This window comes from Cavia porcellus, unplaced genomic scaffold, assembly GCF_034190915.1.
Source record: "Cavia porcellus strain 051 isolate PalLab524CR breed Dunkin Hartley unplaced genomic scaffold, mCavPor4.1 scaffold_22, whole genome shotgun sequence".
In the NCBI taxonomy this organism is placed as follows: Eukaryota; Metazoa; Chordata; class Mammalia; order Rodentia; family Caviidae; genus Cavia; species Cavia porcellus.
This window is the reverse complement of record NW_026947505.1, coordinates 43010589-43025533: the sequence shown is the minus strand read 5'-3', so window position 1 is coordinate 43025533 and position 14945 is coordinate 43010589. Positions and strand designations below refer to the sequence as shown.

The window sequence follows — 14945 nt, the reverse complement described above, 5'->3', positions numbered from 1 at the left end:
AAAACAAAATTTCATAACAAAATAAGCGAATAACAATAGTTAATACGTTGCATATTGTTATCTTTAAAGTAGTTACTCACAATACAAGATATGGGCACAAAAATTCTCCAATATTAGCACAAACCTTTTTTAATGAACTAATAGACAGTAGTCATATGACTATCTTGCATTTTTTCCTCTTTCCCTCACCCTGTTCCTTTTTCCCTTTGAACAATTTCGCCCCATTTCACAATATCTGACCTTATTTATTCTTTCAGTTTCTTACATCAGGGAGACAATATGATGTTTACACATGTGAGTCTGATTTATTTCATTTATGAGTATGGTCTCAAATTGCATCCATTTACCTAATATCTGTATTCTTATTTTAAAAACAAGTTTCTGGTATATGCAATCTAAATCAAAATTCACAAATCATAGCTGCAATCTTGTCAACTTTCTGCTTAATAGGGTGTAAATCCAGTGTAATGCAGAAGTAATTCAAAATTAAACATAATAGCACTATCAACAAGTCATAACTACTACATATCACCACTACTGGCTTCCGCTGTACTTCAGCCAGGCACAGCAGATGTGAACATCTGATGAACGCACTGCTTTGAAAATTAAAGCTGCAAATAAAGAATGCATAAATATGAACACAGCAATACCAACTTCTCTCTGTAAGGCATCTTCCACTGATTGATAAAGTTTTATAATTCATGTTTTACTTATGTTTGCTTTGCTCTGCTCTGAGACATGTTCTTGCTGTGTATCCCAGGCTGGCCCTGAACTGCCTCAGCCTCCTGAGTGCTGGGATTATAAGGATGTGCCACAGCCCCCAGGTATCATCCTTTTTAAAAGGAAATATTTTCTACATTGTCACATGCAGTAATTTCACTGTACATTCTTGACTATACCATAGTCTTCAAATTCTCTTACAGAGTTTGGCATATCAATTCCTCTAGAAAGTCAGCCTGTCGTATTTTTACTAGTGTTTAGTGCTTCAGTGGCCTTTTTCACTGTTTAAAATTTTTTAATAGTACATATTTTCCATACATAGCAATTCCATTTGTCATAGGGAATTCGTACGTGTCATGTCTTAATTCTTCTATTTTCCCCATTTCCCTCCTTTCCCTTAAACTGTTCTCCTCCACACTTACAAATCCTTATTTCCATTTTTTCCTTTCCATTCTTTTTAATCCCTTTTCCCTTCTTCCACATCTCCTTCCCATTTGAACATCTTACTTTACAATATCCATCCTCCATTTTTCTTCTTACTCTTTGGGTTTCTCATACAAAAGAAACAATGTGGTATTTAAACTTGTGTGTCTTATTTCATTTAACGTCATGGTCTCAAGGTGCGTCTATTTACCTAAAAATCAGCCAAGTTTATTCTCTATGGCAGAGTAGTACTCCATTGTATAAAAAAACACATTTTCTTTAAAATTCACAAGATTTAACGTGTCATAGGGTTCGTTCTTTGCTTTTTGTATTCTGGGGAATCCTGATATTCTTAGCCCCACAAAATCTCAAGGCTGCTTGACTCCTTCAGATTCCTCAAGGACTGTTGTATAAGACAGTGGGCATTACGTATTTATTGTCAGCCTAAAGCTAAGTCGAGATGAGACTGTCGGGTTCGTTCGTGGGAACAGATTATCCTGCAATAGACAAGATTTAAAGTACTTTCCAACTCTCAACTAGCATTTTTCCTAGATACCAAAGTCTAACCGTCCCTGGCTTGAAATGTAAAACCCATAATCTTGATTTCCCAGTCACAGCTGCAGGATCCGGTAGTGTCATTAAGGGTCCTGGGGCTTCAAACCCAGACAAAGCTGGGTTCTGCTTTGGGGTATCTTAGGCATTTCACCTCTTCAAACTTTCAGTGGTTCCTCCACTGAAAATGGGAATCATCTGCTAGACTTTATGTAAAATGCTTGGGTTAGAAGTCTTCTCATGAAGCTGGGGTTGCAGCTCAGTGGTAGAACATGTCACAGGATGCAGGAGGGGCCAGGTAAGATCCCCAGGACTGAGGATGGCTAAGGGACAAAACCTGTGAACACTTCTCCCCTTGTAGGATCCTTGTTACACCCTGCTATTCCGGCAGGGGGCAGCAGACGTCAGCCCCTGGTTCTGGGGTGGGGCGAGAGCAGGGGAGGCACTGCGCAAGCGCACAGCCAAGAAGCGGGGCCAGGTCGACGTGGGAGGGGCGCGGAGCTGGACCTCCTGCCGCAGGCTTCCGGGCTTCGGGCACCCCGCTTTTACTTTGGTAGGCCCCGACTTACCTTTCCAGCCGCGGGGAGGGTTCAGCGCTGCGGGTGAGCTGTGCGTGCCCACAGTCGGATTTTCCAGCAAAGGCACAGAATATGAAAGGGCGTTTGCTGAGCGTGACCCCCCCCCCATCGCTTCTTTCCTGGGAATGTCCTGAAGTCTGCCTTTTCCTGGCTGTAAATCGTCGCCCATCCTGCCTTCTACCCTGCTGCAACTGGGGTGTTTGTGAGGGTGGTGCGGTGGGGTCATGGACTATGGCACAAATGCCTGGTAGGGTTTTAGCTTTTCCAGCAGGCACTTCAAACTCCCCTCGAAACTGCCTTCCGAGCTCAGGGAGTAGGTCATTGTTGTACTGTTAGCGTGTGGACGTGCTTTGGCTATAGCAACATACACAAAATTTCTTTAATTGTTTGAATTTAGTTGTTTGATGCTGGGGCCCAGGCGTGGCTGGTAAATCATTTTGCTGCCTTTTACCCAAGATGTTTACAAACGGAGCGGAGCAGGTGATGGGCTCGCCGCCCTGCCGGCCCATCCTTTTTCATCCCTGTGCCTGACATGTGCGCTTTCTGGCCAGGCCAGATGGCCTCGCCATGGAAAAAGGGAAAGAGGTTAATTGCTTTTCGTCTGAGTTTCTCTGCAAAAATAGAAAGTTTTTGCAAGCGTTGGGAGTCTCCCAGTCAGTTCACTAAGGATGTTAGAGAGCTATTTGGTTCCTAGCAACGCAACCTCACGTCAGGAAGCTTCCTTGGATCTCTCACCCACTAACTTGGAATATCCTTAGCACTGACCCATGCAGGGAGTGTGTTTGGAGCTGGGAGGACAAAGGTGAACTGAGCCTGAGTTTGCCTTCAGGGGCTGACTGGCTAAGAGGGAGAATCCCAACGTGAGTAGCTCTACCTCCAGGTAAAGGGAATGTGTCCCCAAGAGAGGTCACTCAGTGGATGGACAGGAAATCTGCCTTTCATCTTTCTCAGTATTGGGAGAAAATTAAGTCCCCCAAATAACGTGAGGTTGAATCACCATCTGGGGAGCCTCAGATCCTTAAGGAAAGATGTTTTCCTGACTTCCTGGACACCTCCTCTCCCTCTACCACACACCTGCCTCTGTCCCAGGGACCAGTGGCAGGGCTGTCCCTACCTCTCCTAATGGCCCTTCCAAGCCAAAGGCTAAGAGCTATATCATTTCCGATTCGTCCCCACCCCTTAATCCCCACATCCAGGCCTGTTGATTCCCCATCCCTGAAGCTCTGAGTTCACTCAGGTTGTTCTAACCTGATCGCCAGCATGCTAGGCAAGGCTCCTGCCCGGAGCTAATTCATCTTCCCCCGCTGCAGCCAGGATGTGTTGCAGGAATTTAAATCTGAGTGTGAGGCTCACCTCGCTAACCTCACACTGCTCTCAGGACAGAAGCCAGGCTTCAGAGTGTGCAGCCCCTGTATTTCTCTCCTGACCCTCTCTTCATGACTTCCCTAGATTTGTTTTCATCTTGAAAATGTGACCTGCTTTCTCATGGCAAAAGGCCCCGTGCACACTGCTTCTTCGTGGCACATGGCTTCACTCCTCCCAGTCCTGCTTTCCCTCAGGTCACAGCTGGGACCCTGCTTCCCTGGCCATCGGTCCTCAGGCATCTCACGAGGCTCACTCAGCATCTGCCTCCTCCTGCTACGGTGCTGTGCATAGGTTCTGTGAGACCAAGGTCAGGTCCAAGGGCTTTTCTTGGCTTCTTACAGTATTTACAAAGAAGATGCTCAGTAAATGTCATTAAATAGAAATGAGTTTAAATGTCAGTTGTGATATGGTGTGATTCACTGAGTTCCTGACTCACAAATTCACCCTACCTCTGTTTCTCAGTGTGCTGAAATAGAAATGGCCTGACCTACATCAAGCCTAAATATAGGTGAAAGAGAAGGTAATTGTTATTATTGGAGCAGCAAGTGCACATGAAACTTGCCTGCAGCTGAAATCTTGGCAGTGCTGTGTGACTTTGGTGCATTGCCTGCCTTGTCTGTGCCTCAGTTTCATCACCTGAAAAAAGGGGGATAGAAAAGATAGCAGTAATTTTACCGTGTCATGAGGTGATGATTATGAGGCGCTACATATAAAGCCTTAGCACGGTGCCTATTTCCTGGTAATTGATGACCCACATTATCATCCTCGTTACTGTAACTACTTGTTTATCCATCATGCAGTCAATAGATGGTGTTGATCCAGCTCCTTCCTCCACGTTAGGTTCCGCATCGCCACCTCTGAGGTACAGATTAGCTCCTCTGTGTTCTTCATGTTCTCAGACTTCTTTTCCTCCTCAGACCCTTCCTCACAGGAAGTTGTCCTGACTCTCTGAAGTGAGCTCAGCACCTCTTTTCTGTTATAGTTACTACAGAGAGTAAAATCCTGGTTAATCAGTTGAGCAGTGAAAAAATTAAATAAACAATACACAAGAAATCTCATATATACCAAGATAATTTTCAGAACTAAGCACTTCCAGCTTGGTGGTAAACACTTCTAATTCCAGTACTTGGCAGGCTGAAGCAGGAGGGTCCCCATAAGTTCGCCAGTTTGGCCTGCATAGTGAACTCAAGGACAGCCTGAGGTACATGGTAAGCCCCATCTCAAAAAAAATGACAAAAATGCCTCAAGGAACTTTGATTTATTTATTTGTTTATTGGTACCAAGGATCAAATTCACAACCTCATGCTTACCAGGCAAGTGCTTGAGCCACTGAGCTAAATCCTGGCCCCCCCAAATTGTCTGTTTTTTGGTACTGGGAATCAAACTCATGACTTCGTGTTTGCCAGGCTGTGCTGTGCCACTGAGCTGTATCACCTCAGAGACTTGAGACTCCTCCATTGGCCTCACCTAGGAGGGACGTGGTGACGGAAGAGGTGGGGCTGGAGGAGCAGCAGCCTGTGTGGACTCCTCAGGCCTGTGGCCAGCACGCTCCCTGCTGTGTTTGAGAGTCGGGGCAGGACTTTACTGAAACTTCTTACCAGTGTGGAGCCTGCTGTTGGGGCGTACACACAGCAAGATTCACTGCCATTAATCAATGACTGATTGCCAGGACTTCTTTTAGTGATGCCATTAAGCGTGAATGTCTGCATCACTGCAGGAGAGCTGCCACAGCGGAGCAAATGACAGAGCAGATGCTTAGTGAGTCCTTCTTTCATTACTGAGCATTACCCCTTTTTGGTTCTTCAGTAAGAAACGAATGAAAGAATGAATATCTGCACAAATGTGAAAGTATTATAAGATAGAGTTACAGAAGTCAGAGAATTAGGAAGAGAAAGAAGCCATTTGCTGCAGACTAGAATGCCGGAGCGGGCTGAGTGCTAAGGAGAAGGGGGCTCCTTGCTAAGGGCGGAAGTCAGGGAGAAGCTTTAGAGGGCGGGGGTTGCAGAGGGTCGTGGGGTGTGAGGTGGAGAGAAGGAGGACCCTGCAGGCACAGAGGTGCAGCGTGAAGATGGAGTGTCAGGGCCCAGGGCCCAGGGAGGGGAGACCCAGCCAGCCGGGCAGAAGTCTGGGGTGAACGGGACACCTCTTTTCAGTTCCTCTGCATCAGTTCATTACTGGTTACTGCAGGGAATAAAAACCTGGTTAACCTGACTGATGAGCAGCTGCCTGAGCGTAAGAAAGATGGGAGGACACTTTGAGAGAGGTGAAGGCTGAGCTCCCTTCTTTAACTTCTATAATTCTGTGGAATACCTATCGCTTTTTTGTTTTCAAATTCATTGTATTTGAAGTAGAAAAAAGAAAAACAAAATTTCAAAACACGTCAATCAGGAGGCAACGATGCATTGCACATTGTCATCCCCAAATCATTCACCCAGAGCACAGGACATCTGCATTCAGTTGTCTGGACATACCAGCACAGATCTTTCTCATCAGTGAACTCAGAGAAATCAGTAGTGTAACTATCTTAACTGTTCCTGTGGCTGTTACTGTATGCACACTGCTTGTATTCTGTGTATTTATCCCTTTTCCCTTTAGAACTGCAGCCTCACCAATGGACCTGATCGGTTTTGGTTATGCAGCCTTTGTGACATTTGGAAGCATTTTGGGATACAAGCGGAGAGGTAAGCCTAAAGCAGAATTCTAGTTAGAGGGACTTTGTGGGGAGCTCAAAGCTGTGCTCAGGTCGTATGAGGACCTATAAGTGGGACAAGAAGCCAGAGATGCGTTGCAGATGGCTAAAGACTGGCTTGTCATGGTGGGATTTGTAGAGGAAGGGTTACACGGGGCTGAGTGTGACAGCCTTCCTAGCTGGGGCTTCTAGGCTCTGTCTGCCGTAGACTAATTTAACCTGAAATTATGAATTGCATAACTGCTTTACTTTTCAGGGCCACTCATTATTAAATAAGGGTTGCTTTTGTGTGCATAGTGTGTAAAAATACTGAGTTATACTGGTACTGTTGGTCAATACACTACTTAGATAGTATATCCATGTTTCATAGTCTGTTTTAAAGAGGACTGTTTAAAATCCTGATAAGGTTATTGGTGAAAATTATTTTTTGTCAAAAACATGTCTAAATAACGTGTATTACAGAACAGGAAAGAATAGTTCTGCCTTTTTGAAGGCTATGAGCAAGGTTGTGCGCTTGTGCGGGCACATATGTGTGTGTGTGCCTATATTGGCTGGCTGGCTGAATTTCCCGTGATATCAAAAAAAAGTAATAAAATAAAAATACCATGCTCGTACCCTCAGAGTTTCTAATCTAATAGATTTTAAATCAGAGGATCACTGTGAAGCAGTGACTCCATGTCACGTCACTGCTATGTCGCTCACAGTCCAGGGCCCAGGCAGTGCTTAGCATGTGTGCCTGGGGTCGGTGGCTTGGAGCTGGCTGGCTGGGGCTGGTGCTGGATCACCCCTCGTCTCCATAAGCCTCTTCTAGTCCTGGAGTCCTACATCGTGAGGCTTGAAGGTCCGTTAATTACGTAGCACCGAAGCAGCCCTTGCTTTGTGAGGCACGTGGCTTTTTACCATCAGCTACCAATGCCGTTGGTTCTCATCAACGTCATCACAACCTCCTAGTAAAAAGATTAAGCCAAAGTGAAGAAGAGCACACAAATGAACAGAAAGTAGCACCAAAAAGTCAACCGATTGCCCAGGATCAGGTAGAGTCAAAGCCGCTGTCACCGGCAGGGTTTCTTCCTCGTCCATGTGATTCCTGCCCAAGCACCGTGATGTGGCTGTTTCTCTGCTTTGCATTAGGGGTTCAACACAAAACAGTCAGTTCTTAGACACTATCGATGCAGAGGTCCATCTTTATTTTGGTGTTAAGTACTGATGTCCACTTGGAAGGACACTGGAAGGTGCGTGTGTTATTCGTGCAGTGGGGGATGAACTGCCTTTATTTTGGGACTCTCTTTATAAGCCTGTACTTTCTTCCCCAAGGTGGCGTTCCATCTTTCATTGGTGGTCTTTTTGTTGGATTTTTGGCTGCCTATGGAGCTTACCGGGTATCCAATGACAAACGAGATGTTAAACTGTCACTGTGTAAGTAACACTTTTTCCCCACTTACAGCGAACTGAACCTTGAGAAAACTGGTTGTCAGATGTTCAGTAACCTTGTGCACTGTACAACTCTTGTTTCTGCTGGACAAAACTGACATAAAAACAATAGTACTGCTGTGATGCTTTCCAACTCGAGTTTCTATAAAACTTGTTACTAGAAAAATGAAGTTAATTCTAATTTAGAAAAAGCAAAGAATTATTCTTGGACTTTCTGATTAATTTTATAAATGTACATTTAATATAGTTTTTACAATGCCAAGAAAATACTGTGTCTAAAAAGAGACAGTCTTACATTATGTGGCTGAGTTCACTTTTTGCTTTGCCCGAAGATACTCAGCTAAAGCAAGCTTACTTCTGTTTAGCTTTTCCCCCTAATGTGCTTAGTAAAAGAATGTTCACAGAAGAAGAAAATGGAAACCTGTGTGTTTAAACCCACAGGATATGTGCCTTTCTTTTTTTGTCTAGCTGGAAAGTGAGATATAGTTATGTAATTCTTATTCAAAAAACTATGCTGGGACATAGAGAAAATTACCAATGAACACAAAATTTTACCAGTTTTATATTTGAGGGAAGGAAAGCGATCTGGTGGGGTTTTTTCTCCTTTATTTTTTCTTCTCTCATTTTCCTCCTTTATTTTAAATACAGGTTAGGACTATTTTAAACAAAATTATGTCAGAAGATAAACCATATCAGCAAGCTATAGATAATGGGCATTTCATTCGTATTTAAGTTTGTATGTTTATTATCTATAATTTTATTTTTATGTCAATAAATGGTTTTTCTTTGAAAGCTGTTTTATCTTAGTTGTTCTCTCATTGCTGAGACATAATATCCAACATCCACAGTTTAAAATGCAAAAGGATTATTTCAGTTCACAGTTTGTAGAGGTTTCAGTCCATAGTTGGCTGGCTCCAAGGCAGGACGCCATGGCAGAAGAGAATTCCCCAGGACATGGTGGCAGGCAGCAGAGAGCTCTAGAGACAAGGGAGGGACATCTGGCCTTCCAGCACACGCCGGTGACCGGCTACTTCCAAGCAGGCTTCACCTCCCAAATCACGTTTGACTATAGAACATGCCCCACGATCTGGTGATTTTCCCGAAGCCTCACCTATGAGCACATCTGGATATAAACCATAACATTGTTCTTACACTGTGGCATTAATGCCTAATCCTATGGTGGTAAACCTAAACGACCCATGTTATTTGTTTAAGATAAAAAATGTTAGCATATGAGTTGTTTTTTTCTAAACGAAGACCTCAATATTCAGGTTTCATTGCAGTGCCGACACTTTTCAATAAGTAAGTGGGTTTTGGGTTGCAGTTGGGGCACTCGTCTCTAAAAGGTTCACCATCACTGTCCTAACCTCTTCCACAAAACCACCTCACAATCCTATTGGTGTAGTTCTTAAAAGGCGAAAGCAGTACTTGTGAATGTCATATTATTAGTCTCCAGACCTCAAATCCCTCAAAATGGAATGTTACAAAGAAAATATAGTCTTCTTCTTGATATTACTTTATAATCTGATCCTTTTTTTTAAAAAAAAATGTTATTTACTTACACTGAGTTACTGTTTTGGGAGGGGATACTGGAATTGGGCCCAGGGCCTTTTATTTTTTTTAGAGACAAAGTTTCTTTCTTTCTTTCTTTCTTTCTTTCTTTCTTTCTTTCTTTCTTTCTTTCTTTCTTTCTTTCATCTATCCTTCCTTCCTTCCTTCCTTTCTTCTTTTTTTTTCTTCCTTCCTTCCTTCCTTCCTTCCTTCCTTCCTTCCTTCCTTTTTTTTTCTTTCTCTCTTTCTAATGGTAACAAGTTTTATTAATGGTAAGGAAAGAAACAGGCTCTGCAAAGCAAGTTAGGGCCAACTAAGGTAGAAAAAGAAGTACACCCTAGCACGTGACGGCAGGCCACCATGCAAGAGAGAACGCAGGGGCCTAGACACGGGGCCCTGCTATGTCACTAAGTTGCCAGGCTGGGCTCAGACTTAAGATCTTGCTGTCTCAGCTTCCAGAGTGCTGGGGTTACAAGCATGTGCCACTACACCCAGGTTAACCATTTCGTAGGTATCTCTTGTGTCCAAGTGTACCACCTAGTGCTTCTGAAGAAAATTAAGTAGGACATGGGTCTAGCCTAGCCTTCCCAGAGTCTCCTAGGAGCAGAAATCAAGCAGGAAAAAGACTTTTGAAGATATTTCAGGAATAAATTCTAGCATGTTTGTTTACTGAGGAACTTTTTAATAAGCAAGTTTACAAACTTTCAGTGTAGTGCTTTATTCAAGAAAGCAGCAACTCAGGCCTATCTGAGTTACACTGAAAGCTTTGAATGTGCCTCCATTTCACAAGTGAGACCTGATAACATGGTGGAAGCTCTGACTCATGGGTTGGCTTGGCTTTCAGTTACAGCTTCCTTCCTGGCCACCATAATGGGTGTGAGATTTAAGAGATCCAAGAAAGTAATGCCCGCTGGGCTGGTTGCAGGTTTAAGGTAAGAACTCTTTTGATCTGTACTCTTCTTCCATCATTTTGAAGTACTGATTTTTTAAACCGAAAACTAGTTTTGATTTGAAAGGTCAGAGTAATTTTTTATTATAAGACACATGGCTGTGAAGACGGATCAGCAGTCACTGAGTCTTCGGCCTGTGTGTGCGTGGCACCCTTACGGGATGGCCTTGGTGTTGCTGTGGGATCAGCTTGCTGTTCCACCCTCACCTGCTTCAGAGTAAAGAGCTACATTTCGCCTCATTTTTCTTTAATTCACCGGAAGGAATAAACATGTTCGTAAGTCTCATTTGGAGAGTTGGACAATGACAGTCTGATGCTATTGTTTTGAATGTTAATGGAGAAAAATTTAATACTTTTTCAAAGGTATATAGCCTCGTTTCTCTTAATTTGACCCAGTAATTCTATTCATGAGATTAAGTATATTATCAAACATAAACTTGGAGATAATATTTTTAATTGCTCTTGGAAGCTGCCTTTATATGTTGAAAACCATAAACCTACTCATTTTCTTTGATACGCATTTTTATTTTTTGGAATTTGTTTCAAAGAAGTGATATGTACGTAAAGACTGATATTCATTGCAACTTTATTTTTTTAACTTTATGTTTAATGGAAAACGTAAACCGAAAAATTAGGAGCACCCTAGAAATTCACTATTAGGCAATAGTTCAGTAAATATTTTGCAATAAATGTTTTGTCCATTTAATGAAACATTGAGCAGGTATTTGCACTCCATTCTTCCAAAAACTATTTAGAGGCATTAGAAAACCTTAATCACATAATGATAAATAAGACAGGATTAAAGCCTATTAAGTGCAATGTGAAAGTTTTTTTAAATGTGTATAAAGCCTAGGGATGTTGGTACTTGGGAGGCTGAGGCAGAAGGATTGCTGCAAGTTCAAGGCCAACCTGTGCTACTTAGTTCAAGGCCTGCCTGAACTACATAGGAAGACACCATCTCAAAATAAAAATAAATAAGTAAATATGTCTGGGTATAAAATAAAATAAAAAGGAAATGCTTTACACTGTTAGTATTTTTTCTCTGGGTTGTTGCATAGTGAATAATTTAAATGTTCTTTCTGTTTTGCTGTACAATTTTTTAGTGTGGATTTGTTATGAGAGGGAAAAAAGTATGATTACAAAGGAAATCTTCCCATTAATGACTCTTGGTGTTGGGAAGATTCAGAAGTATAGTGTATTGACTAAGAAGGCCTCGGGCAGAGGAAAGTAGCTGCAACTGTAATAATAGCAGCCTTCCTATGGGCCCCTAGTTATTCCTGGATATTTATTTATTTATGGTGATACTGGGATTTGAACCCAGGGCCTTTCTTTGCACTGAGCATGTCTAGAACCCTCGCCACTTAAAAATTTTAGTATTTAGATGAGGTCTCACTAAGTTGTCCAGCCTGGGCTCAAACTTGGGGTCTTTCTGCTTCACTCTTCCTTGAGTGCTGGGATTACCCCACCATGCCCAGCTCCCTGAGTTTTTTTTGTTTTTTCCAAGTTGCTTTACTTGACAAGCTTTTGAACGTTGGTGTTTCTTCCCAAATACACCTCTCAAAATCCTCATCCCAGGTTTCCAGAACAGTGAGTTGTTTTCTCTCATTCATTCAGTGAAGCTTTTTCAGTTGGGTCTGGGCAGTCGGAATACAGGGATGGCGGGGTTGCTCCTGCTGGAGAATGGAGGGAAGAGAGCTGCAGAAGCCATGGCTGGATTGCGGCTGGTTGTCCTGTGTGACCCTCTGTCCGGGCCAGGTAAGAGTGACCCTTTCTTTGCCCCTGTTTTATTTGTGTGCAGCCTCTTGATGATCCTAAGGCTTGTCCTGCTGCTGCTCTGAGCGTCCAGAGGAGCCGCACTCGAAGTGCTCATCATTCCATGACGACGGGCAGAGCATATTCTTTGGACCTTAAAGGATAATTCCAACACACAATGTTAAGTGTTTTATGTTTGAAACAAAGGTAACACTGTCATCTTAAATCAACAGGAGTTTGAGTTTTTTTTTAAACGTAGAACTTTTAATTGTTTGTAATTGTCAAGCACTGTTTCCATTAAAGGTATTTAATAAGTCATGATATACTTTCATTTGCTGTGTCTGATACATATATCTATAGCTATACCTCTCTCTATATATATTATATATTGTTTAAATTTTATTTTAAAGGGGTAAAATTAAACGTAACACAACAGAACAAAACAGGTCAGAAGAAAACAATGTAAGAGACACAGAGTGCTGGGGTTACAAGCATGACACAGGAGATCATCACTGGCTATCACATTGTCTCTTGTTTTTTCTAAATAGTTGTCCGTATCTTCACACATAATGAATTCATACAAAACAAAATAGTCTTAGACTGATCAGAACAGGATGATCAAGGCAAGATCTTCAAAACCAGATGGTAGGGAAGTCAACAATGGCAGTCTTTGTGTCTCTTGTTCTCTTCAAAATACCTATCCATACCTTCATGTATGTTAAAGTTAAACAATACAAAACAGACTAAAATCACTCAGAACAAAGAATAATTGCTAGATTTTACAGTATGACGCTATGGAATCAGCACTGGGTATTTAAGAGTTTCTTTTGCTTCAAAGTAGCTATTCATTTCGTCATGCATTACGTAATCAATTTTCATGAACTGTTAAGGAGAAGTTCTATACATGCATGAGTCTTTACATGCATACCTATCCTTTTTGTGTTAGACGGAAAAATAAACCAAAACAATATAAAAGAAATTCCTAGAAAAACAGGAAACGAAAAAGACACAATAACAGAGAGCCCCAAACACTGACAATATAGGCCTTCAAAACAAGATGGTATGAACATCTCTAGGGTAGTTATTTTACATAATGATCTTCAAGAGGTCCTCTGATCACCATACAATAATATGCACAATTGTTCCAATCCTATGAATGTTAAGTATTTTGTATCAAGAACTTATAGAATCTGTAGCACAACCATCTTAGCTATCCTGTGTGTTTATGTAATTTTAGATATTTTTCTTTTCTCTTTCTTTTTCTTTTTCTTCATTTTCCTTGAGATATTATTTTCCCCCTTTAAGCAGACCCTTATCCTTTCACTATATTTATTGACTTTTTTATATCTTATGTACTCATACCATTTATTACACTTGGGAGACTATTGTATTTACACATGTGAGTTTGATTTATTTCACTTATGAATATGGTTTCGAGATGTATCCATTTACTTGTAAATATCTTAATGTGATCTTTATTTATAGCTGAGTAGTACTCCATTGTATAAAAATACCATATCTTTTTTATCCATTCCTCAGTTGATGGCATTTAGGTTGTTTCCAACATCTGGCTATTAGAATTGTGTTGTTAAAAACATATATCACTGTGGTATGACGTTTTCAGTCTTCTGTGAATATGCCCAGAAGTGAAATAGCTGGGTCAAATGGAACTTCCAATCCCAGCTTAATGAGGAATCTCCAGACTGACCTCCACAGAGGTTACACCAGTCTACACTCCCACCAACAGTGCAGGAGAGTTCCTTTTCCCTCTGTCTCTTCAGCGTTTGTTGTTGGTGGTTTTCTTTTTTTTTTTTTTTTTTTTTTTTTTTTGTCTTTTTTCGTTTTTATCGGTACCAGGGATCGAACTCATGACTGCCTGCTTGCAAGGCAGGCGCTTGTGCCGCTGAGCTAAATCCCCAGCCCTGTTGGTGGTTTTTTTGATCCTAGCTATTCTTTCTGGAGTGAGATGGAATCTCAGTGTGGTTTGAATTTGCATTTCTCTAATGAGTAATGATGCTGAACAATTTTTCATCCATTTATTTGTCATTTGTATTTCTTCATCTGAGAACTGTATTCATCTCAGATGCCCATTTTTGGATCAGGTCTTTGAATTTTGGGGATGTAATGTTTTTAAATTCTTTATATGTTCTGGAGAGAAGTCCTTTGTCTTGAGGGACAGTTTGCTAAGATTTTTTCCCAATTTGTGGGTTTTCTTTTCACTATGCTGGAGATTTCTCTTGCCGTGCAAAAACTCTTTAGTAATATGGGATCTCAGTTACTGATTCTGTGAAGTGTTTCACATACGATTTGATTCCTGTTCATGAATTCTCTACCTACCCCTATGTCTTCAAGATTTCTACCTACTTTGTCTTCTAACACATTTAGTGTTCCTGTTTTAAAATTTAGATCCATTTAGACTGTAGTACATGGAGATAGGCATGGGTCTAGTTTTAGGTTTCAGCATATGGAGAACCAATTTTTCCAGCACAATTTATTAAAGAGACTATCTTTCTTTCAGTGGACCTCTTTGGCCCCTTTATCAAAGATAAGGTGGCTGAGTATGTTTGTAGTTGTATCTTCTAATCTATTCCATTGATCTTCAGGTTTGTCTTTATTCCAGTACCATACTGACTTTAGTACAGTAGCTTTGTAGTATGACTTCAAGTCAGTGATTGTGATGCCTTTTGTCTTGCATTTGTTGCTTGGAACTGTCTTTGCTATTGTAGGTCTCTTCTGGTTCCAGATGAATTTTAGGAGTGATTTCTGTAGATCTGTGGGGTATGCTAGTGGTATTTTGATTTGGGATTGCATTGAATCTGTATAACAATTTGGTACAATGGCCATTTTCACAATGTTTGATCTTCCTATCCATGAACAAGGGATGTCTTTCCCTTTTCTGAGGTCCTTGTTGATTTCTTTTTCAGGGCATTATACT

At 41.4% G+C, this 14945-nt stretch overlaps 1 protein-coding gene across 1 annotated transcript; it reads left to right on the top strand.

Annotated features, from left to right (window-relative positions):
* The first annotated feature begins 2127 nt into the window (after positions 1 to 2127).
* Positions 2128 to 12328, top strand: Tmem14a (transmembrane protein 14A). Its single transcript, XM_003474914.5, has 5 exons — positions 2128 to 2248; positions 6234 to 6319; positions 7642 to 7743; positions 10154 to 10241; positions 12057 to 12328. The coding sequence occupies exons 2-5, from the start codon at positions 6250 to 6252 to the stop codon at positions 12094 to 12096; spliced, it is 300 nt and encodes a 99-aa protein (XP_003474962.1). The 5' UTR covers positions 2128 to 2248; positions 6234 to 6249; the 3' UTR covers positions 12097 to 12328.
* The last annotated feature ends 2617 nt before the right edge of the window (positions 12329 to 14945 follow it).

Coding starts and splice junctions, on each gene's coding strand:
- Tmem14a (XM_003474914.5), top strand. CDS start 6,250: ATGGACCTGATCGGTTTTGGTTATGCAGCCTTTGTGACATTTGGAAGC. Junction 6,320..7,641: donor TTTGGGATACAAGCGGAGAG/GTAAGCCTAAAG, acceptor TTCTTCCCCAAG/GTGGCGTTCCATCTTTCATT. Junction 7,744..10,153: donor AGATGTTAAACTGTCACTGT/GTAAGTAACACT, acceptor CTTGGCTTTCAG/TTACAGCTTCCTTCCTGGCC.